General features: G+C 40.2%; 1 protein-coding gene across 10 annotated transcripts in view; it reads right to left on the bottom strand.

Annotated features, from left to right (window-relative positions):
- neo1a (neogenin 1a) overlaps nucleotides 1-1,474 on the bottom strand; it is a 230,457-nt gene extending 228,983 nt beyond the window's left edge. For all 10 annotated transcript variants that reach the window (XM_015953635.3, XM_015953639.3, XM_015953642.3 and 7 more), the window contains exon 1: nucleotides 1,181-1,474. In XM_015953635.3, coding sequence (XP_015809121.3) covers nucleotides 1,181-1,271 — 91 coding nt within the window. In that variant the 5' untranslated portion in view covers nucleotides 1,272-1,474. The remainder of the gene's footprint in view (nucleotides 1-1,180) is intronic.
- Between the last annotated feature and the right edge of the window lie 23,539 nt (nucleotides 1,475-25,013).

The raw sequence follows: 25,013 nt of genomic DNA, 5'->3' as shown, positions 1-25,013 counted from the left end.
CTCTCCCACTACTGCAGAGTGCTTTTCATTCAGGAGAGGGTCTTTCATCAAACTCCACACGCAAAGAGAGCCCAGCAGCTACCAAAGGTCCATCACACCAAAAGCTGGGCTTTCTTTTCTTTTCTTTCTCCATAAAACTATCAAAAACACTCTTTCAAAGATTCTTACTTTAATATATGACACTGCAACTGTTTTTCACAAGAATAAGGAGAAGAATCTGGGTCATGTCGCACAACAGTCACAGAAATTTACCAGACCACATGCTGCTGCTGCTGTGTCTAATTGTGCCTTCTAGTTCAACTGAAGTTATGACTTTGCAAAGAAAGAGAGGGCGTGTGATGGTGCAATTTATCTGAAACTGAAAAGGCTGGTTGGGTTTGCAGAAACACATTATTATATGTACAGTGAAAATACGACTCAAAACAATTAACAAAAGCAAATGAATCATGCCCTGTTTATCCATTTGCTGAACATGTATTGACGCCCAGGTAATGAGATGTCTGCCGGACTGATGATGCAAGCTGATTATCTGATCAATAATGACTTTTTACTTTGTGCGTTTGTTACTGATTCAAAACATCCTCTTAGGACCACAGTTTATCCCTTTCACACAATAGCTCAGTTCAGAAAGCACATTTATTAATTAGTGGGTTCTTTAGTTGTGGCACATGACCAGGATACATTTATTAAAAATAAAGCAGCACAATATGATAAAAATGTTTTGCAATGTGCACAAAGGCTTGAACTAACCTGGCTCGAACTGCATTCAAAATATACATTTGGTATTATGGACGTCAACAACCAGCACATGGCATTGTTGCGCCAGAACGTGGATTTATCACAATTTATTTAATCATCGCGATATTCATCGATAATGTCGCAATATCTCTAATATCGTGCAGAACACCGCATGCCCGTGATTCAAATCCAAGAGCTGTTCTGTTCTGGCCCCGCTGCTCCTCACCAGACAAAAGGACTGAGTGGAAGCTTGTTGCTTCAAACAGGGCTGGTCTGAGGTCTGAGGTGGAAAACTACTTTTAAACTTATCTAAATGAGCGGCTGACCTCGCGTGCGTTTTGTTCTCTGTTTACATCTAAACTCTTCATCCAAACAAGGAAACTTGTTAAATCGAGGCGTAAAGAAGCAGGCAGACCCAGAGCGTGTTTTTTTTTTCCTTTACCTTTGCCGACATGCTTTGCCGTGGTGGTCTCCGAGCAGAGAAAGGTGAGAACCAGAAGAGAGAGGAGCGACAGAGCTCCCCGCTCGGCCATCACTTTTCACCAAGAAATCTTTGCAGGCTTTAAGAACCACGAAGAAGCTGTTAAAAAATAATATTGTAAAATCCTTAAAATCCCTCCGCCCACCTCCTCCAAATGCACCAAGAAGGTAAAAAATAAAAATAAAAAAAAAGTTCAAAGTCCTAAAATGTGCAGAAACATCCGGATCCAGGTAGTTTGGAAAGTGGCCGGATGGAACATGCAGCTGCGAGAAGAGAGCCGCAGGTTACGGACTGTTTCTCAACTTGGTCGAAGCAGAGGTTAGAAAACACACACACACACCGAAATCAATCCATTGCCACAGACGGAGAAGAAGCCGCAAAATGGGTTGTGCGCTGTTGCGCACCGGCTGGGGGGCTGCAGAGTACTCTGAAGCCTGCGTCAGTGCGCAAAATGAGAGAATGAGCTCTGTTAGAGTAATAAAAAAAGATTAGATCCGAGCAGAAGGAGAAATCTGTGCCATGGCCAGCTCACTGCTCGCGGCCGGGACGTAAGAGAACAGCGTGCTGAAGGGCTGGATCTCCGGCGGCTCCCCGGAAAACAGGGTGTGGATCTTTGCTCGGATCCTGGCTGTTCTTGTGCTCAGGCGAGAACTAAAATACGGGCTGGGACTTTACACACACACACACACACACACACACACACACACACACACACACACACACACACACACACACACACACACACACACACACACACACACACACACACAATGTAAATCTGTTCATAACGAACCCCTTTTGTCCAGGTTTTATACTTTATCTTATTTAGTTGTTGCTTTAAATTCACCTTCATCCTACTGAGGAGGATTAGGGCCACTGAAAGGAGAAAAGACAAATAATTCTGACTTTTTGATTTCTGAGAAAGATGTGAAACCAGAAGAGAAAACGTCCGAAAGTAAGAATTCTGAGGAAAAAAGTGAGTAGTCCTAGAAAAAGTCAGAAATCTTTATTTTTTCTTTTTTTCAGAGGCCTACTCCTCTTCTGTATTACATGCGTCCTGTTATCAGCATTATAATCTTATAGAGAGATTAAACTGGTTGGGTCCTTAATTATACTATTACTTATTAACCAAAGTGTCTGGGATACTGCAAACTCTCTTTATCATAACTAAATGCTATATTTTTGCATTCTGTGAATTAGTGTTTCAAATGTTTGTAAAAACTAACAACCAAAGCCTGAAACATGAAATATGAACCACAAATAATATGTCAAAATGAAATATTTATTAGGCAGTTTTTATAAATGTAATTGTCTAACAATACAAAATACAAAAACAATACAAAGAAATAATTGGCAGCTTTCACCTGCAGTACTTAGAAGACATGCCAAATTGAACATGTAGCAGTTTTTTTTAGGAAAGTACTAATTCTGTTAGAAAGGCAGAAGTTTTTGAAACGTAGAAATAGACTATCAAATAAAAGACATTGGGTGTTAATGGAATGAGAAGTTGTTTGTTGGTAATAAATTATTGAAAAGATTGGAATAACTTCGATTTTTTGAGACGGAAAAAGGGGATGGTTTAATCAAAAGACCTTTAGATTCGATTTGCGTGTTTATAAAATTAGGTATTTTTGGGATTATTTTAGATCAGGTGTGGGGAACCCTGGTCCTCAAGGGCTGGAATCCTGCACATCTTTGCTCCAACACTTCTGACTAGGGAGGTTGATTCACCTGTTCAGCAGCTCATCAGGCTCTGCAGAAGCCTGTTAATCACCTGCTGAGTGAAATCAGGTGTGTTGAAGCAGAGTTGAAACTAAAATATACTGGAAAGTGGTCCTCCGTGGACCAGGGTTCTCCACCCCTGTTTTAGATGAAGACATTCACAAAGAAAACGTTTTTAAAAGGGAACTAGGCAATTTGGCCTGTTTTTAGCACCCCCTGGTGTCTCTTTAGATTTGAAAGCAAAACTCATTTCCTTGCTGTGCGTTTGTCTTTTTAACACTTTAACAAAAGCTTAAATGTCTTCCCAGCCTTTCGTGGTGCCTACAGGAGTGAATCATTGCTACATTAAACAGCTTTTTTCATGATCTAAAACACACAGAAAACGTGCTGGAACCAGAATGCATTGACGGGTACATCAGCTCAATAAAGCCGCCCGCCAGTCTGAAGTTGCATGTTGAATATTCTGGACACAGGGGGTGATAGGGGCTGGGTGGCCTTTCATTAACTCTGTAAAGGGACATTGTAGCACAGTTGCAAAGTGTCCCTTTAAAAGTATTTCAGGTGCAAGTGTTTTAAAGTTATCAGCACTTCATATTTGGCTCCTAGGTATAATAAAGAGGTTTTGTGAATCACTTAAACTGACTAATGCTAAACCTTTGTATTACAGACAGAAGTCATACAATGAAGGTATTAGTACAGCTGAGTTAGTGGCTTTGTATATGCTTGTAAAACAATTAGAGTAATCAGATAAATGACTGAAAATGGGCTCAGGTGCATTCTCTGAAATGCACGAGTGAAACTCTCGTTGTGTGCTATTGTTTTATCTCTTACTTTTGGTTTTTCAGTGTACTTAGTATTCTGCTAAGCTGCTGAGCAATAAAAGTTTATGTCAGCCTATGTTTAAGGGTTAGAGGAATGAAAAACCCCTCTTTAGGTGGGTTTATACCCTCCTGCACTTGAGGTTTCATAGTCCTCCTGGGAATGCTGACTGAGCTCCGACTGAAAAGCAGAGAAGGAAGATCTTAATTCATGTCACAGGAGCTCTCTGCATTCAGGGATTTCAATAGCAGCGAGCCTGTTTTATATTGTACCTTCTGACAGACAGTTCCTCCTGATAACAAGCTTTTAGACAGGAGAACAATAACAAGCTGCAGTGATGCAGCTATTGAAACTGTTCTCATAAACACTTGGGAATTTATTTTCTCTTCCTGCTTGGGATTATGTTCACGGCAATCCAAACAGGCACAGATGCCAACATCTGTAGCTCGACGTCTGCAGATGATGTCACACGGTGGCAGGAAATCAGGAGGCAGGATTAAGTCTGTTAAGTTTCAGCTCAAGTCGTTTTAAATAATCTCCCAGATGTAGTGCATTGTTTCAGGACAGGGATAAAGGAGGAAGAATCGTGTTTTATGGAAGTTTGAAATCAAGTAGAAGGAGCCCGCTGTTTGTGTAGAAAAGCTGACAGCATCTTTTGCAGCCAAATGGAGCAATAACACGACAGCTGAAACAAAAGCTGCTGTGTGTTCTGTCAGCGTGTGTGTGTGTTTTGCTTTAGGGAGAAGCAGAAACTGAAGGGTGTCCTTGTTGGAAACAAGTGATAAACCCAAACGCTGCTGTTTCATCACTCAAATAAAGACTTTGACTCTCTGAACAGCTCCCCCCGCTGGTTTGACTTTTTCATGACATAATAATCATGATCACATCAGCTCCTCAGGCCTGACAGAGACTCTTTTTGTTTGGTAGCTGGAGCTGCCCTGGACCTCCTCCCATTTGATATGTCAAACATTACATTTTCATTCTTGGTGATAATAAGACTTTGTGCTTCATTGATTGCGTGGTGCGCCTCCAGGCTCACCTTCTAGACTTAACAGCGTGTTCTTTACACCTTTATCACATTATTTCAAATCAGTTTTCATCCTCATGCAAATGAAATCAGCCATAGCCCTCCAGTAAACTACACAGCCAGCTGAATTTTAACTATTCAGCTGCCAATCAGCCTGAGACCCTATTCAATCCAGCTCATTTGATATTCTTGTTGTTAACTCATGTCAACAAGCCACGAGCATTCATTTGAGTAGAATGCTTTCTGGGGGTCAGGACAGGCATAATGTAACGACTAAACTTTTAAATGTGTCAGTGAACCAAAGGTCCAATAACTCAGTGGTCATGTTTGAGTGTTAAGATTAAAGTTCTGCAAAATTTAATAGAAACTCAAAAAGTCAAAATGATTATTATCTGAAAGACTGCATTTTACTTCATATGCACTCTCCTCCAAAAGCACTTTAACACTGAAGGGTGCCTGTTGTTGCCCAGGTATCTTAATGCATTGATTATGCAAACAGTAAATAGTGCTGAATGTTTCCCGTCAGTTTCACATTAGGATTTAACCTTCGCAGATTTCATTTGTAGTTAGAGGTGTAACCAACATGTAGTGGTGGAATGTTATCAAGTACAAGTACATCATTGGTGTACTTCAGTACATTTTTTCTTCATTTGCACTGTAAGTCATTTTCTTGAGGCTTAATTATTTTCTAACTTTTACTCCACTACATTTTTAAGTGATTATCTGTACTTTCTACTCTACTGCATTTTCTATAAAGTATTTGGTCAGACCCCCACCTCACCCTAAGACTGATGGATACAGGCATCACACTCCCCTGTCCAAACTGGACTGCAGTTCCAAAGGTACTTTAAGGTCCAATCTCAATACTTGCACTTGCACCCACGTGCCCTTCAATTGTGCGTTCCCGGCTAGGGGTGCGAGTGCGTAAGGTGTTCCGATTCTCAGGTGTGGAAGTTGACCACGCCCCCATTGCACCCTTAATCTGCACTTCACCCAAGTCTGCAGCGATGCGGACCTCGGATAAGGGTATTACCCATACGTCATTGCTGTGGGAGAAAAGGCTCAATTTCCTTCTCTGAAAATATGTATTTCCTAATAAAATTTGTTCATTTTAGGACGATTAGTTGATGCTCTGAATGTTTTAGACAAAGCAGCAATGAAGTTAGTTATTTTAAATAATTGCTTTGTTGTTTGTTTGAAAGTTGTTAATAAAGGTTTATGAAAAAAGTATCACTGCGACCAGCCTCCCGGCATGCGTTGCGATCAATGACGCAATGCTCCCTGTCTCAATTCTGCAATTATTTGCAATCTTGTGTACTACGCTCTCGAACCCTACTGCACACTTTCTCCAAGTGCACTTTGCTGAAGACCGCAGGGCACAGTGCGAGTATTGAGAATGGGCCTAATAGTACTTTCATTTGAACACACAACACATATGTAAATGTTAGTTGAATATTTAGAATTTTTTACTTTAAGTACATTTGAAAGTGCATGCTTCAACAGTTTTACCTTAGTCAAAATTGGATACTTCAACATTTAATTAAAATTGTGGTTTAGTTGTTTAATCAATACATTAGCAGTGGTCTCTAGTAGGAGTGAATGCCTTGTGAGTTGTACTCTGGATACAAAAAGCCCTGGTGTTCCTCTTTCAGGATCTAGAAGATAGCCAGATCAGAGGAGAGCTTCAGATGGCAAGATTTGGTGTATTACCTCCTGATATTTGGACATCTCACTTCTGATTGGCTAACAGCAATGTAACTGTACCGCTGACTTTGTTTACTTTACAACATTGATGTTTTATCTCCACAAACAACACAAGCTTGGAGGAGTTTTGCTGTGTGGTGGAGTTGCTAATGCTAATGGTTAGCTTCTACTAGGCAGAGAAGTTCTCTGCTATTTGAGACTAAACCAACAACAGCCTTCCCCGCCACAAGTCAAGATGGGTGAGTCCATAAATGTTAAGTGACAGTGTGATGTCATGCTGTCAGGCATTTCAAATCCTAGCATTTCACCATCTATTTTCTATCAGAAGCTAATGCTAATGCTAATGAAAAACTCACAGTGAGTGATTATAATAAAATAAATCACTTAAAATTGTTTCTCAGTATTCCACACCTTTAAGTAATATTTAATCCATGTATCTGTACTTCCACCAATGCAAGCAATTGTGAAGCTGGGAGAAGAGGGGAAATCCAAACGTCGACCACAGCCTGTACTTCCATTCTGTGTTCTGAAGGAACTTCTGGTTTAACAGACGTCAAACACGAAGAGCGAATAAAACATCAGCATCATCCCGCCGAAGGCAGTCAGCAGTTCACAGAAGAAAACATCAACAGAAGGATAGATGATGTCTCTGAATGATTCTGGGACAGTTGTTTTGGCCAGTGGGACAAAGATGAACCTTTACCAGAGTGGTTAAAAGTTTAGAGAAAGAAATAATCTACAAACGATCCCATTAAAGCTTCTATGTGAAACACAGTAGAGGTGATGTCATGGTTTGGGCTTGTGTGGCCTCATTTTGATTCTATGAATCTAATGTAGTGATCCAACCTAATGGTTGTTTAGGTTCTTCCTTTTGTTCTGAGGCTTTAAAGTGTTTGTTTATCCAGAAATCTGCCATGCAAACGTGATATCACTGAGTTGTTTTCAAACAGCTGATGCAGAAACTTCAGCTGTTATTGAGTTGAGTGGGTTGTGGAGGAGCTGTTAACTTGTCACTTTGAGAAGATGCTCAAAATAAATACCGCCTGATCAGAAACCTACTGCTACTAAATCAGATCATTTTTTTAAACAGGTTTTTTTTTTTCAAAATTACAAAATTGATCAAATGGGGAAGTTCCACCTCTTGTTCAATATAAAAACGAAAACAAATTATTTTTACAATTACTTTTGAAGAATTTTGTAACTTTAAAGAAGAATTTTCTTTCATACTCAACACACATGTAAAACTTTTTTATATTTATGAGATTCAAAATATACAATGAGTGAATTCAGAGAAAAAGTCACAAAACGGCCTTTAGCTTTGCAGAATTCTAATGAAAATTAAAGATACTTCTAATGTGAAGAAAGATTTTAAAAGTGAGAAGTTGTATGGAGAGCTGTGACGCACTAAACAAAGTCAAATCATTTTACAATTTAACTGTACAGGAGTTGTGAATGAACACACCTGTTTACCAAACAGTAGTAAATTGCAGGTATTTGCAGAAACGATTCATTGTTCTTCCTCCCATCCTTATCCGGTACACTTTATATTGTCAAGACTGTGTTTTTGCAAAAACATGCACACTGTTATATAAACTAAAGAGATTATATGACATATTGTCAGTGAGTAATTCAGCAGCTATTAACTGTGTTTAAAGAGCAGCAGATAAACATTATGGATGAGCTCATAAAACTGACACAAAGACTCTTTGTAGGTTTAAAGATGAGTGTGGTTTTACTTTAATTGGCAGTTATCAGAAACCTTTCAGTCATTTGTTGCCACTGGCAAAGAGGTGCTTTAATCTGACTGTATGTTTGCCATCAAACTGTAAAATTTGCCTCAGAAAAGAATGCAAAAACTCACTTAATCTGTCCTGAGAAGAGAACTGAGCTTCAAAGACTTCAGCTGATCTTTTTTTTTTTTTGCAGTACTGGAGAAACTACAATTCAGGATGTGCAAAATTTAAAAGTTTTCCTCATTTTTGAGAACAAACATAACCTCCTTTATGCATGAATAGACTTAAATCTTGTAAACACACTCTTGCCATTGCACAGCTTGTTAGTCTCCAAACATTTCAGCTTACAGAATCTTTATTTTTCCAATTTCCAGATAGCCTAGCGAGTCATTTGCTGAAGCAAAAATAATTTTGCTTTGCAAATTCACACCTATAGGCTGGCTTGTCAGGCTAGTTCCAGCAGATTGTGAGTGAAAACATGAATTCTGAGTCAGTAAAACAACATTCTGGCAACACAGACTACCTAAACATTTTTTATTGTTTCTTTATTTCTTACAAAATTATAATGAAAATATTAAAATGAATTTCAATAATTAATTTTTTATTAGATATTTCATGACCCATATGGGTTACCCATCCCAAGCTTCGAGAATCACTTCATGAACTTTGATGTGTGACTGAGATAAGAAACCAATAAAAAAAACATTTTAATCTAAATTCACTGTATACATTTATCTGTTTCAAATAGAAGCATCTTTTTTAGCTTCAGCTTTAAAGAGTAACTAAACCCCAAAATAACTTTTTTGTTGCTAATTGACTGTATAATTGAGTCTTTACAAATGCAATCTTTCCGTTTCTGTGCATTTTTTGACATGTTTGTGTAAACTTGATTGAATCTAGAATCTAGGTCTAAAAACGTCTTAGTGCTGCCCCCTGTGGCAGAACAGTAGCTACTGCATTTTATACTTGTGAATGACCGGGGCTGGAACAATTTCACGTCATCGGTACAGTCTCCTCCCACTCCCCCTCCCTCCCAGGATGGAAATTCCTCACACTTGGCCATGCCACTCTGTGCCTCCTGGCAACGCCCACTTTCATGGCATTTTTCAAATCTTGACTGGGGTGGAGTTACATTTTCTGATGGTGTGCTCTTTAAAATACATCTTTAATGACATTAGAAAAACACCCAAATAAGGACATTTTAAGCACAATTTTATTGAGTATAAGTAATCTAAAACATTTCTAATTTTCCTGGTTTATTTGTTAAAAACATTTTTTAGGGGGGTCCTTCCATTAAAAAAAATTCTGGTCATCACCCAGAACTGGTTTCATTGTATTTTTTTCCTTTTATTATATAATAAAATGTTTAAATCTATAATTAAATTAATCTTGTTACCCCCTTTAAACATATTTTTTATTTCCATACAATATATGTATTAACAAAGATAAAGTTACAGTGTGTTTTCTATAAATTAGCTTATTTTTTCTTCTTTTCACAATATACGACTACATTTTTTATTGTTTCTTAATTGTCAGGAAGTTCCGAGAAAAAAAAAACCTTGCAGTGTTCCAATAGGTTATCACGATGTATGCCTTTTGCTGGTCTCACACACCCACTTATTATTATATAATAGGCAACATTTGTTTTCCTGCAAGACACCTGAGAAACCAAAACATTCATTCACACAACAAGAAGCCCTGCCTCAGCTTTTTACGCACACTGCCCTTTATAATGAGGCAATATATTCCTCAGCAGACCTGCCTGTTAAACTCACCACAGGCCAATTATACTGTGTGTCGACACACAGCTGGGCTCAAACTCCACTCATATTTCTAGCAACATGTTCTCATCCAGTCAGCCTGTTGCTCTGAATATTTCTCCTAGATTAAAGAATTAGCTCTAACCACATACCATCTGTAACATTAAAATGAAATAATATGATATATTTGGTAATGTCAGCTGGACTTCTAAGGAAATGGACATCAGATTATTCTTCACAACAGGAAGAATAATGATCAAACCTTTCCAGGTGTCTCAGGTCTGAAGGGTTCCTTATCAAGATTGTTTCAGTTTTGTCTACAAATATTTACTGTAACTGGATTTAGATCAGTGCTCATAGAAGAGCACCTTAAAACAGTCCAGCATTTTCTTCTCAATCATTGTTGGATGTTTATTAGCTGTGTGTTTGAGCTTTCATCCTGTTGAACCCATGATCTGAGACTGAAACCAAGCTTTTTGACATTGGGCAGAACATCACACTCCACAATGTTGCAAACTGAACTTTCTCCATGTATTACAGTAAGCATGCTCCATTTTTTTTAATTTACTGTTCTTTCTGTTAACAAAGAGCTGATGTGATTTGCCAAGAATCTGATTTGTCTCACATTCCATGTTTTTTTTTCTGTGAGGTCCATTAAAGGTAAAAAATATCAGAAAGTGATGCACCTTGATGTTGAGCTTGAATGACTTTGGATGATTTTATAGGCTCCTTTTTCAGTATCAGCACTTTTTTCTGATCAAGGAAGGTTATGCTGAAACATATTTCATATCCAGCAGGCTGCAGGGATTGTCAGTTTTTCTCCTTTCAAAACAAAGGAAGGAGGGACATAAGTACTGTTTACCATCAGTGAGTGTGGGGTTGCCATGTCTCCTGCAAGCTAATGCTGCAGCGCCGAATATTTTAATTGGGCAACGGCTGGCAAAAAACTCCAGAGTTTTAAAAGTGGTTGCAGAAACCAAATTTTACCACAGGGTGTCATTTTTACTTCATTTCTATATAATGCACCTTTAAACTGTAGTCACATGAACATCAGTCTTATGTTTTAGCAGACGCTTTTGTCCAAAGCGACTTACAAGTGATAATCGGCATATAGTCTTCTTGGAGATGGTATTATTTACCTTTAATTTACTGGTCAACTCAGATGGTTGCTTGTCTAAACCTTTAGTATGGTATGGTATGGTATGGTAATGGTATGGTATGGTATAGTATGGTTTGGAATAGGATGGTATGGTATAGCGTGGTGTGGTATGGAATGGTGTGGTATTGAATTGCATGGTATGGTATGGTATAATTTGCGAGTCAGTAGTTTTCTCTCTGATCTTCACTGTGACTACTTTTGACCCTTTAGGCAGACTGACTGATTACAAGATTGAAGACATCCTTGATGCTGATTACAGGATACCCCTTCATTTAGAATGTGCCTTTGATCCCAAATATTTACATTTTTGCCATATTAGTTGCTATAGTTTTATTTCTTGGTTGAACCACACCTTAAAAGCAGTTTCATAAATTTAATAGGTTGTTTTTCAGTAAATTTTTGATGTTCATCACTTTTTAAAAAACTTCTAACTATTTTGATTTCTTTGGTGAAAAGGTACCAATTTTCTCCATTTCTGGAAATGTTTGGAAATTAAGTTACAGAAGAAATTCTATCAAGAAAAATATCATCAAATAGCCCTTCTATTTAAACGATTTGTCAGATTATGGGTGTTGGTGTTGAGCTGAACATGATCCCAGCAGGATCCTGATCTTATTCAGAAGCCAGATTAGGAGGCACGAGGCTCAGGCTGCAGAAGTGTGGGATGAATCATCTTTAACGTGGCGTTTGGCACATCCACAGGATTATTTACTCTCTGAATGAAATGTCATGTTATCCTCTGACCATTAAACCATAGAGAAGCTGTCATAATGCTAAATTACAATGCCTGTTCACTGACCCATTAACTGAGCAAAGAAGACATTTATTGTCAGTGAGGTGGTTGTAGCTGTGGCCACTTAATGAGCTTGTGTGTGAGCACTTCTGTGTATGTGCAACCGGTGAGTAAAATAAGCCTGAATGGCACCATAGGGGGTGGTGGTGTTGGGGGGATTTTAATTGTCTAAATGTACATTAGACTGACTTCGACTGGATGTGTTTGAATGCTTTTTTACCACCATACATAATTTAGCATGCTTGTTGAAAAAGTTTGACTTCTTTCTTTGACAACATTGCCAAAAGACAGAAATCTTTTCTCAATGCATTTATTGCTTCTTAATTGTACTATACGACTACTGTACTCCTTTAATGTCAAGCTCTTTAAACATATATCTAGGATTTAGAGTCTTTCTCATTACTATTCATGATATTTGGACATCTCGCCTCTGATTGGCTAACAACAAAGCAACTCGCTAACTCACAAACCACTGACTTAATTTGCTTTGCAACGTTGCTGTTTTCTCTATACAAGTAACACCAGCCTGAAGATCTGTCATGTTGTAGAGTTGCTAATGCTAAAGGTTAGCTTCTTCTTCCCGAGAAACATTCTGCTTTTTCCTGGACAGTAAATCAACAAAAAGCTTTCCCAGTAGTGAGATGTCAAATGCTAAACTCAAAGTGACCAATCATAATTCAATAATTACAAATTAAAAAGTAACAAGTAGAAAAAGATTTCTCAATGAACCTGGTCTTTAAAACATCAACTCAGGTAGAATGTGCATATTTTGACATTGAAATACATCTTTAACAATCAAATTGTTTATAATTTTGTAATATAGTAATATTATTATTATATTTTGTCACTCCATACTTCACTAAATACAATGGCAGACTGGGTGATGATGACAAATGAGACATTGTTGTCATAATCTGCTCCAGCAGGTAAATAAACTGTTTAAGATAACGTTAGCTTGATAGTTTAGCTTCCATCAACATCAGCTAATGGTGCTTTTGGTTGATTCTTGGAACTCGTAAGGAAGGAAAATCAACTGTTTGAAAAAGAACGGCAAAAGGAATGAAGATACACAGTAAACTTAGTTCACAGTAAAGACTTTTGCTTCTCTTTAATTTGCAGTTCATAATACTACAAGTACCCACCCATTACACAGTTGAGGGGAAAGGAGAGGAACAGGAGTACATGGAGCTGGGTTTTAGTTTGTGAAACACCACAATATTAAAATACAGTATATGGCATTGAAGTTTGTTTTAGTTTCATTTCTAGTTTATAATACAGTGTAATGTCACGAAATGGATCCCGAAAGATCCCACAGGTCATATGCAGCCAGAGCAAATAACCCTAGCTGCTACATGTTCTGCTGTATCTTCCCTTGTCAGGAGTCTGTGAGTCTGCACAACTCAGCATTTAAATCAGATGACTTCATCAGCTGAGCGCAGCTTCATCAGATGATGAAGATGAACTGTAGCATTCCTTTCCCCAAGGCCCTTCACAAGAGAACTGTTTTAGATAAATGTTTATTCCCAGAGAAAAGAAGATTTCATAATTAAAGTAATCATTTTATAATTCAAAATAATCATTGAAGAAAGAAGATTTTATGATTAAAAATCATTACATATTGCCATGTATAATTAATCAATGAAATGTTCAGGAATCTGTATTCAATGATGGTTTAGTATGTTTACAGGATGAGGCCATCATTACACCAGACTGAGAGTAAGGTTAAGATTAAGAATGCATGACACATAACTAACCTTGTCCCTGGAATCAGAAACTCTGCATCTCAGAGAGTGTTTCTGAGATTCTTGGTAAGTTTGGCCATAGATAACAGCGGGTATATAAACCAGCCGCTCTGCTTTCTCGGCAGTCGGGAGAGAAAGCTAGAGACTGGCCATCTCTTAGCAGATCTCTAGCTCAGAAAGATTTTGACACTCTGTCAAAACCTTAAACCTTTTTGCACTTGCAAAGCTGAACAACAAGATAGTTTTCCTGCAGAACAAAGCTGATTTTGCAAAACTCCTTCCGAATTATTTTAAGACGCGTGGTTTCCATCCATCTTTCGTGACCAGGGAGACATCTCTGGACTGAAAGGTGGTACCTCGGTACTCTACAGCCCTCCGGTGCCAGTGGTCATCCGACCCCTCTCCCTTTCGGATCCTCAAGGGGGTCTCCGAATCCGGGTAATGTAGACACACAGATAGCGTCTGCATGTGGTTCTGATAATAGCAACTTAATAGTTTAGATGCAAACCAAATTCTTTTATATCCAGAACGCATCTCTGATTCTGATTCATTATCTCATATTCACACATAGTTTTCAGACACCCATCTTTTAGTTCCATCCACTCACAGGATAATAGTTTAAACCATTTGTCAAAGTCTTAATTGTTTGTAAAATAAATTCTTACTTGTTTGCAAACACTGACTGGTTCTTGAATCATAAACGAAGTGTGAACGATCCCTTAATAATTAAAAGAATCCTAGAACCTTCTAATTAATCATCCTAAGACCAAGCAAGGTGATATTCTACAATTAAGAGAGTATTACAGCTAGGGTTGTCACGGTGTGAAAATCTAACCTCACGGTTATTGTGACCAAAATTATCACGGTTTTCAGTATTATCGCGGTATTTTTTTAAATGTGTTACATTTTCAGACAACTAAATAAACCCTGTATATCAGGAAAATATTGTCCTCAGTCTGTGTCTAAATTTTGCCTAAAATTTGTTATTTTGTAATTATGTTGTTTATTTGTTTAAATTTTTCCCCTTTAGTCTTTAAAATACCAATATTTGCCCATAACTTCTTATTTTGTGTCTGTTTGATGTCATCATTTTAAAAATATTAGACCATACGATACTGAGTACTCAAGTAGCCTTCTAATCAGATACTTTTTTACCCTTACTTGAGTAATAAAACCTAAATCAGGAAAATATTGTCCTCGGTTTGTGTCCTTCCAGTGAGCTTTGCAGATGTGGGAAAATGTCATCAGGCAGTAATCATTGTTAAATTCATAATTATTCTCGGAGAGAGACCAACTCTTATCTGCCCCTGGGAGCCCTGTAATGCATAGCGTCATTTAAACATGGGGGTGTCCGTGACACGATTTATATGCAGGTAGAGGCACTGCAGCTGCTTCATATAGCGACTCATTGCATTCTCCCTCAACCCAAATCCTCGGATCATGCATTTTAGCTAAAACACTAACGTTAGCTTGCCTTGCGTTAACTGTAGAGTTGTGGGTGATGGTCACGCAGATGTGTCATGAGATTTGAAGCGTTGCTGCCTTCAGACACTTTTTCTGCACGTGCTGCAAACAGGATAGCCATCTTCTATCAACTGTCCCTCGGCATTCTTCAGATATCCAAAAAATGCCCATACTTCCCACTTTGTCTTCTTTGAGGAATAATAAATGTCCTGAGCGCTGCCGTCTCCTCCTTTGGCCATCATTTCAGCTTTAGCTTCAAGAAAGTTTTGGTTGTAAACAACAAAGTGCGCATGTGCCGCCAGCAACTTCAGCAGATGATACGGTGGCTGGTAAGGGTCATCGCGCCTTCACCGCAGCCACGGTAATCCTCCGAGATAATATATTTTTTTAAAAACAAGATGGTTATTATTATTGTCAACTTTTTTACCGGGGTTTACCGCTACACCGGTTACCGTGACAACCCTAATTACAGCTATCGGTAATGAGAATAGAAATAAATAGCTTTTAAAGCAATTTATTTAGCCCACATTACTCTACTATTTCCCATTACAACAGGGTCTCCTCATTATAGTTACTCCAGAGGGCATAGGAGGAATAGCAGTACATGGAGCAGGGTCTTAATTATTTATTTACAGTTTCATAACTTTTTTCATTTAGAAGAATTTTGAACAACACTACAATGATACAATCAAACAGTGGTATTTTATTTATCTTGACATTTATCAAATATTGTTGTATCTTTAAAACAAAGTATGTGCATTCAATTACAAAATATATTGATCTATTATGAGAGTTTTGATTTGAAACTTGTACATTTGTTTTTTTTTTCTGCAAGTTACAAAATGAAAGTTCCATGTTACATGTTATGAAATCAGAATTACATGCTACAAAACAAAAGTTACAGATTATAAAATGAGAAATATGTGTTGCAAAATGTAACCAATCATGCTACATTGTCCCAATCTCAGCTCCATAGATTTTGTGATGAATCACTCTTGTAGACACTAAGGAATGCCAGTGAGGCATTTCAGCTCTTCAATTAAGGTATTAAAACGATGAACGCACAGCGAGGAGACAGGTTTTGCTTTCGGTTCTACAAACGGACACTAAGGATTGCTAAAAGCCAGCCAAAACTACCTAGTCTACCTTTTAATTGGCAGTGCTAGACATACATACGTACATACGTGCATACATGCATACATACATGCATACATGCATACATACATACATACATTTCAGGGTAGTTTCATATCATATTGTCCTGACTGTTGCAAGTTTAAAAACATTAAGACAAATGTCGTTACCTGTGGAGCAGAATGATAAATAGCCTGTATTTTGTATAGGGCCTTCTTAGGTTTCTACAACCCCCAAGGCACTTCACAGCACAATTAGTCATTCACCCATTCACACGCTGGTGGGGATGAGCTACGATGTAGCCACAGCTTCCCTGGGGAGCACTGACAGAGGCAAGGCCTGCTGAACACTTGCGCCACTGGTCCCTCTGACCACCACCACCAGCCAAGGCAGGTTAAGTGTCTTGCCCAAGAACACAACAGCAGCATTCTCTGGTCGGAGCCGGGATCGAACCTGCCACCTTCCGATTACTGGGCAACCCGCTCAACATTCTGAGCTACTGCTGGAGAAAACATGTGAATTCGGCATGTCTCGTCAGACTTCGATGTTCCTTCAGTGAATTCCATAGAGAGAATGCAATGCCAATTGTAGTTTTCTGGCATTGTACTTTCTGGATTTGCTCGGGGTTGTGCGCCTGCTCATGATGTCATCCTACTACGACAATAACACTCGGCCAAAATATAACTCTTTTTCAATTCTGTTTCTTTTACATAAGTTTTGGACAGAGTTGAGCTCTTTTGTTATTAAATTTGTGTTTCTGTTTTCCTTAAGTCCAGCCAATCATCTAGTGTGATGTCATCAACAGGCGGAGGACGCCAAGCTGGCCAGAAGGAAACATGGCATCTCACAAAGACGCTAGACTCGAGCACTATGTACTTAAGTCCTGGTTTTTATGGTTATATGTTACAAAGCTTCTAATATTTTTTCAACAACTGGACATTATTTAATTCATTTTCAACAATGTTTCAATGGATATTTCCAGAGATTAACGGTAAAAACTACAAATAGTCTCTTTAAGTAATTGAAATGAAAAGTTCAGACCATTTCTAATTCCTAAGTATTTAGAAAATTCGACATTTTCAAAAGGAACCCCATTGGCATTTTGAGAATTTTGGAGCTTGGGTGTGATTTTCTTCCCATTTCAGAATAACGTGTAAGGATTTAATTTACATCTATTTAATGAACCATAAGACATGAGATTCCATAGTAAATATGAAATCAATCTTATGGCTCTTTCGGTACTTTTAAACAGAAGATTGGAACTTTTTATTGCAGGGATTATATAACACTTCGTATTAACTGAGAGACAAGAGAAGAGAGAGTCACCGTTAAAACGTTTAAGAAGATTTCTTTCTTTTCTTTATTTTTTCCCCCGTGTCCTGTCTGGTTGTGAAGCAAACAGAATTGATGTCTGAATGCTGGTAACAAGCCTTACAGATTTACTCTCAGGTGGAGCATCAAAGTGTCTGCTTTTAATGTCACGCCTGATACTTAAAACTTTATTGTTATTGTTTTTGAATGCTTTGTAATTCCGACCAGACACGGAGTCAGATGTGAAAGAGAAAGGGAAAGACAAAAGGTGTGTGTGTGTGTGTGGGGGGGGGGGGGGGGGGGGGTCCACAAAAATAAACAGCAATGAACAAGAGTCTGCTTCTAGACCTGCAGAAAGAGAAAGAACAGGAAAAAAATGGAACACACAACAATACATCAGGAGCAAGCTATCACTGCGTCAGCCTGATGATGAAATACAAAATCAACATTGTTTAACTGAACAATTACACAATAATAAATCATAGTGCATTTAGTGGCAACGACAGCCTTAAGACATGTATTGAACGTGCTCAAGCCCATACTTTTCAGAGCACCATGTCAGCACCTGTGTGTGTACATGCGCTTGTTTATGTAAGGTTTCTCTATGAAAGTGTCCAATAGAGAGTGTGAGGGACCACAGATCTGTCCCCCAAAGATGTGTAGGAGACAGAGGGAGCTCCAAGTCCCAGAGTTCCAGGCGCTGCCCCAGAACACAGGAACCCCAAGGAGACTGCAACCAGAAAGGCCCCTGCCCTCCTCGAGAGGCAGAGTATCGTCCCGGGGGGCCACAACCAGCAGCCGGCAGAGTCCCGGGAGATATCAGCAGCAAGCCCGCAGGCCCACCTGCAGCCTCCCACCCCCTAGCCGGCCGAGCCCGGGACCCAGCAACCCGGGACTCAGGGGCGACCACCCCCGCCGGGGACCCAGCAGAGCCCAGGGACCCAGACCCCACCAGACAGCCACCGGGATTGATCAGGCAGACGCCAAAAATCTTAAACCCCCTGACCCGGGAGCCACGAACGCTCAGGCAGACCAAGGCTCCACACTCCACACCAGGTGTGGAAGGGGGAGGGGAGATGAAGATCTATATCATCAAAAGAAGTCCCAGGAGAAGAGAGGCAAAAGGCTCATCATTATGTAAGGATTTAATTTACATCTGTTAAATGAACCATAAGACATGAGATTCCATAGTAAATTTGAAATCAATCTTATGGACCTTTGGGTCATTTTAACCAGAAGACTGGAGCTTTTTATTGCAGGGATTATGTAACACGTTGCATTAACTGAGAGACAAGAGAAGAGAGAGTCACCTTTAAAACGTTAAAGAAGATTTGTTTCTAAACAATTTTAAACAAGACTAACTCTAAACTCTAAGTGATGAATGGATCTAGGTGTGAATGAGACGTGAGATGAATGGTGTATGTGTGAGTGAAGTTGTCATCAGAACTCTCGTATCCGGAGAAGCAAGTCTGAGTGATGAAGTGATGTTTTGCTCTTAAGCTTTGATCGGAGTTTCATAAACACATAAGACGCCATTTTGTCGCTCCACACCTACCCTTAAAATGAGACCTCCGTACAGATCCAGAATGCCAGGTCCTCGGATCCCCCTTTGGTACCGGAGCCGATGAAACAGCGTCAGCAGTACGACAGACTAGTCTTTGGATTGTCTCCAGGTAAAAAGCGACAGTTGGTTGACAGCGTCAGATGGACCCGGAGGGTCAGTGAGTTCAGCTTTTACTCTGAAAGGAACCGTTGCTTGGTTGGTAAAGTGCAACAGATTTTATCCAGCTTGTTGGTTCTTTGCTTAAAAAGGAAGTCCGGGTGGCTAGTCCAATACTTCTCTCAGAATGCGATGAACTGATCTAAGATGGCGTGGGGACTGGTTTTATTAATCTGGATGTTTTGATTTATGGCTGAATCAAAGTTTTTTCATTTTTATGAGTCCCTGATGCAGTCCCTTCGAGTCGCAGCGAGGAGGGGTTTGCCTCCACCGCCAGAACTGATGGAGCATGTGAACTCTTAACTGGATTTGCCAAACCGTGTAAAGGCACAACTTCTGAGCTCATCCATGGGTGTGGTTTTAATGTATACCGTACCCATGTATGGGTTATACTGGGCATGTAGATTCTCAAGGAAGATTTCCTTGAAACCTTTCTCCTCTTCCATCCCGTCCTTACATTGCGTACCAAAGTATGCATCGAAGAGGCGTAGATAGAAGGCTTGTGGGTCTTCAGTACGACCCTGTTTGACTGACAAAGCTAACCGTACACCAGTCTCCTTAGCATCAGAAGTGTACTCTTTCCGAATCGCAGCTTCCAGCTTGTCCTAATTATTTGCGATCAAATTACGCTTGCAATCAATAAGCGAACCCACGGCATCGAAGGTTAACCTTATCACAAAGATCTTGTCCTCCAAGGTCATTCCCGGACATCGCTGAAAGTGATGTCAGAGGTCACTCAGATATGTGTCAACCAGGTATGAATTACCTGGTCGAGGGTTGAATTTCTTGACGCTCCGAGACATCCTGTAGACGTCAGACATGGGCACAGGTGCGTTCGGTTGGACTGGCTGGTAAGCTGGCACAACCATCGCAGCAGCACCAGCAGGTGCAGCAGGAGGGTATTGTTGCTGTGCAACCAGAAGGTGTGTAAGAGCTGCAGGCACATATGTATGAGCTGCAGGTGGGAATTGATGAGCTGGAGGTGGATAAAAGTGGTCTGGCTGAGGAGCCAGGTAGCCTGGATGAGGCACTGGAGGTGGAGCAAACTGGCCTGGCTGAGAAACCAGAGGTAACTGAGGATATGGTCCCACCTCAGCTGCAGCAGGTGCAACCCCACTAGCAGCAATAGCAGCCGGAGAAGCAGCAACTGTAGCAACAGCCGTAGGTGGAGGAAACTGGCCTGACTGAGAAGCCAGAGGTAACTGAGGATATGGTCCCACCTCAGCTGCAGCAGGTGCAACCCCACTAGCAGCAATAGCAGCCGGTGAAGCAGCAACTGTAGCAACAGCCGGAGGTGGAGAAGGTGATGGAGTTGGTGGAGGTTGAGGTCGGTGGAGTAAAGGGGTCCCCCTTTCTCCTGTGAGTGCAGAAATCTGTGATTTTAAATCCTCAATTTCATCTTCTCGGTTACGTACCCAAGCTGCAGAGGAAATTACATCAACCTTTAAAGCACAATTCTCATTCTCCAAGGTAGCAATTTTACTCTCCAACTGAATTTTGTTATGCAACAAATTTGCAATTTCAGCCTGAGCTTCACTCAGCTGTTTCCGAGCTGCCATCAGCTCCTCGCCGTACCGTTCCTCATCAGAGTCAGAACCACAGGCTCCTCCTCTTTGCTGTTGGTCAGAAAGTGTGCGCATTCTATCTTGTGTCTCCACGTGCGCAATAACCTCTTTGTCCCAGAGAAGAGAGAGTAAGACAGCAAATTCCACCAGGTTCTCTGTGCGGGCAGCTGGCTTGACATTCTCATCTTCTCTGGGCAGACTTCCCACATGTGTCAGTACATATCCATCAGCTCAGTAGCTGAACAATTCTACAAACCGTCATCAAAACCATGAACAGTCATATTGGTAAGACCTACACAAGATTCTACAGCGTCAATGACTTGTCTAGGGAAGACCCAATTGTTCTCCTTCTGACATGATTTTAATCAGAAATTAGGCTTTTCACCAAAGGGAATGTGATGAACAGAAATGCTCACTAGGTGGCGGCAGCGCGCCGATGGTGGATACGGGCAGGGGGTATTGACGTCACCCGTTCGCTCTGCTCCACACCAAATGGCGGTGAGCCTGAATGACATCACCAGAGAAAGTTTTTCACACAAAAGTGCAAATACCACCACTTAAAACTACTCGAACGATGTCGGAGCTTGTCCCTTAGGAGATAGCGGATTTAAAGACACATATTCGCTGTGTCGGTCCATTTTCAGCTGGCAGGTAGCTACTTCCCTGAGGCCGAAATCGAGAGCTAAATGTTAGCAGCTGGGTGTGCTAAGCTAGAGGGGCCTGTTAGCTAAACAGGACTTTGCGGTTTAATTCTGTCGTAGAACTGACCAGTCCGAATAACCAAACGCTCTTGACGCGTTCATATTTCAGACAAATAGCGTATGCAGTTCATGCGGCAGTGACGCGCTACCGTTTTAAAAGCTTATAAGACTGTCGCAATTTAACGCTAGTCAAGCTACGGGTGATTACCAGCCGATCAATTCCGGTAATTGGGAAGCGAAATTCCGGTGGAGAAATTCTTTTATCTCCGTTACACAAGAACAGTACACAGTGTCACGAAACACTCAGAAAAGACATAAAGTACAGTATTCACCTTAAAGAAGCAGGAAACATCCTTTCAGATAGCAGTGTCTATGAATCCAATATGGCTTGAGCTGATGTCAGCCTTAGGTGAAGAGAGATGAATCAGCGCCTCCTGTCGGAGGTGACCAGTGTCACTCCGCCTTTTGACTTTAAATGGAGATGCTGCACTCTAGTGGTGGATTATGACATCGTCCCGTTTTCAACCAGAAACATCAAGTTTTATAAATTTTTGTGTTTGACTGTTTAAATATGTCTCAGAATTAGCATGAAGTATTAAAAATGTACAAATATCTGGCAAAAAGGCTTTATCATGTCACTTTTCTGTCCTATTTAATGATTGATTGAGTCAAATAGTTGTACATTCTGGTTCCGGTTTTGCTGCCGATAACTTCCTGTTAAAAGTGAGTCATTCCCCCCGACTGTTGCCCAGGGCCTGTGTTTACTCAAAATGAGGCATTACTTACAAGAAGAGGATTTAAAGCTTTGGTGGCTTTTGAATGCAGTTTGGCATTCACTCATTTTTTGAATCTGAACATATGAAATTGGATTTGATTGAACTGAAACTGCATGCTTTAGGACTTGCTTTATGTAAAGAAGCTGAACTAAAAGTGAATTTCAGTGTGTGCTTGGGTGTAGAATTTTAGCCCACCATGCACACAGCTGTTGTGTACCTGGTTCATTTCCAGGCTCAGGATGGCCTCATGGCCAGTTCCCACCTGCCACCACGCAGCACACAACAAGTTCCAGCAGCGGGCCGCCAGTGCGCACCAAGGCACACCCATCATGCATGTGATTGCCTGAGCGCATTTTCATCTTTTGGCACAGCTCTCCTTACACATGTCAGCACTTTCCTTCTCTGTCTTCACTCTTTTCCTGGATGCTGGTAATCACTGTCCTAATTGCCTCTCATTGCACAGCTGACATTCATCAGTCTGCTCACACCAGTGACAATAAAGGTGACAGAATAAGGTTTTAACCCAACATGACCTGCCATCCTACAACCTGTGATGGTCAGAGGTTGTATTTGTTCAGATTATGATGAATTCAAACTATTAAAAAAATATTGAAATTTATCCTCAGTAAGACAAGAAAATGTTAAATAATTCTTAAATAAAAATCAAATAAAAAACTTTTACATTTAGCAAAATAACAGCTCATGCAAAACATGAAGTGGTGCAAGACAATAGATAAAAACTTAAAGCTGCAGTAGCAAATCTACAAAACAAGCTAGCTTTTGAAAACAAAATGGTCACAGAACACTCATCCCTTCCTTTGCTATAGTCTCTTTAGGCTACATCTCCCGGAACCCACATTGCCAGAGTAAACAAGTGCTAAACACCAGTTGCCCTTTGCTAGGTCCAATCATCTATTGTTTTCCGTTACTTCAAATGGTGTTTTTCTTTTTTGGAGTCTGGTAGTATGTCCTAAAATTAAAGTGGCAGCAGCCGGCTGTTTCTCCTTCTTTAATATTATTGAGCGGAGAACCTCTCACACCAGTGGTGTTCTTTTGCTAAATAAATGTATGTAATGAGTGGAGGACCCAGGGAAGTGTGGCTGCGAAACTTAACTTCTCAATGTGACCAGCATACAGGAAGTTTAGCACAGAAAATCATTAAAGACCCATCACACCCTCTTCAAACTGTTTTCGAGTGGCTGCCCTCCAAACGCCGACTTCGATGCCCATGCTGTAAAACACAGAGGAGGAGAAGTTCCTTTGTTCCCAGAGCTGTGCTTCTTCTTAATTCTCAGTGCAGATAGGGGGAGTGTGCATTACTTGTATGTGTGTGTGCATGTAGTTACATGTATGTAGTTGTGTGTGTGTGTGTGTGTGTGTGTGTGTGTGTGTGTGTGTGTGTGTGTGTGTGTGTGTGGGTGTGTGTGTGTGTGTGTGTGTGTGTGTGTGTGTGTGTGTGTGTGTGTGTGAGCCAAAGGTTTACTCATTGTTGGTCATTCACATGTGAAGTTATGACATGAATGTGTATGTAGGTTTTATGGGTTTGACAAATATGTAAATTGGTTGTGTTTTTAGAATTTAGAGATTTTAGTGCCGGCTGCTTCACAATGCTGTCTCGAATTGCCCCTCGGGGACTAATAAAGTTGTCTTGAGTCTTTTGGTGTGATAACTATCCAATAGTTGCTTTCGGTTCAAGCCATGTTATTGGCTGAGGTTTGTAGACAAATGCTTGAGAACCACTTCATTAATTTTTTTTCTGTACAAATATTTACAGCTACTGTATAATATGTTAGAATGCTATTAAGAGGCATGAATAAAATGTTTTAGGCCTGCTTAATTTGCAGATTTGCTATTGCAGCTTTAAATGCATGAACATTCAGAATGCAACGATAGATAGAAAATATGTGAACAAGAAAAAGTGTTAAAGAACAAGAGATTTTAAAAAATAGATTCAAATCCGGCAACAATGCGGGTCATTTGAACATTGTTTTATAAGAAAATGGCAACAAATATAATTGTGCAACTTGTGTCCATTTAATGTTTCAGCTTATCTGAACCCTTGTATTTCATATGTTTTTGGTCATGTAGAAGTAGAATGCAGCTTTGGTGCAGTCTACTCAGATTCAACTGCAAGAACTTACAAATGTCCTCATATGGAAGAGAGAGCATTACGGAAAAGCATACATAACACAAAGTTGTGACTGTAGATCCAATAAGAAATTGTTGCAGTTAAGACAAACTGTGTAAGGTTAGTGTCTGAGTTTTCAGTATTATGATGTCCGATATGGGGAGAAATTCTGAAACCTTCAACGCTGAAAACAGGAAGTCCCTTCTCCTGGGACTTCTTTTGATGATATAGATCTTCGTCTCCCCTCTCCCTGCCACACCTGGTGTGGAGTGTGGTGCCTTAGTCTGCCTGGGTCGTGGCTCCCGGGTCAGAGAGTTTAAGATTTTTGGCGTCTGCCTGACCAATCCCGGTGGCTGCCTGGTGGGGTCTAGGTCCCTGGGCTCTGCTGGGTCCCCGGCGGGGGTGGTCGCCCCTGGGTCCCAGGTCGCTGGGTCCCAACACAGACAAACTCCTTTTGTCTCTTCCTTTCTCTTTCACCTCTGTCTCCATGTCTGGTTGGAATTAAAAAGCATTCCAGGAAGTCCTTCATATGTCAA

This window comes from Nothobranchius furzeri, chromosome 9 (genome assembly GCF_043380555.1).
Source record: "Nothobranchius furzeri strain GRZ-AD chromosome 9, NfurGRZ-RIMD1, whole genome shotgun sequence".
NCBI lineage: Eukaryota > Metazoa > Chordata > Actinopteri > Cyprinodontiformes > Nothobranchiidae > Nothobranchius > Nothobranchius furzeri.
Note: the sequence above shows the minus strand (reverse complement) of the source record. Positions and strands in the feature narration are given on the sequence as shown.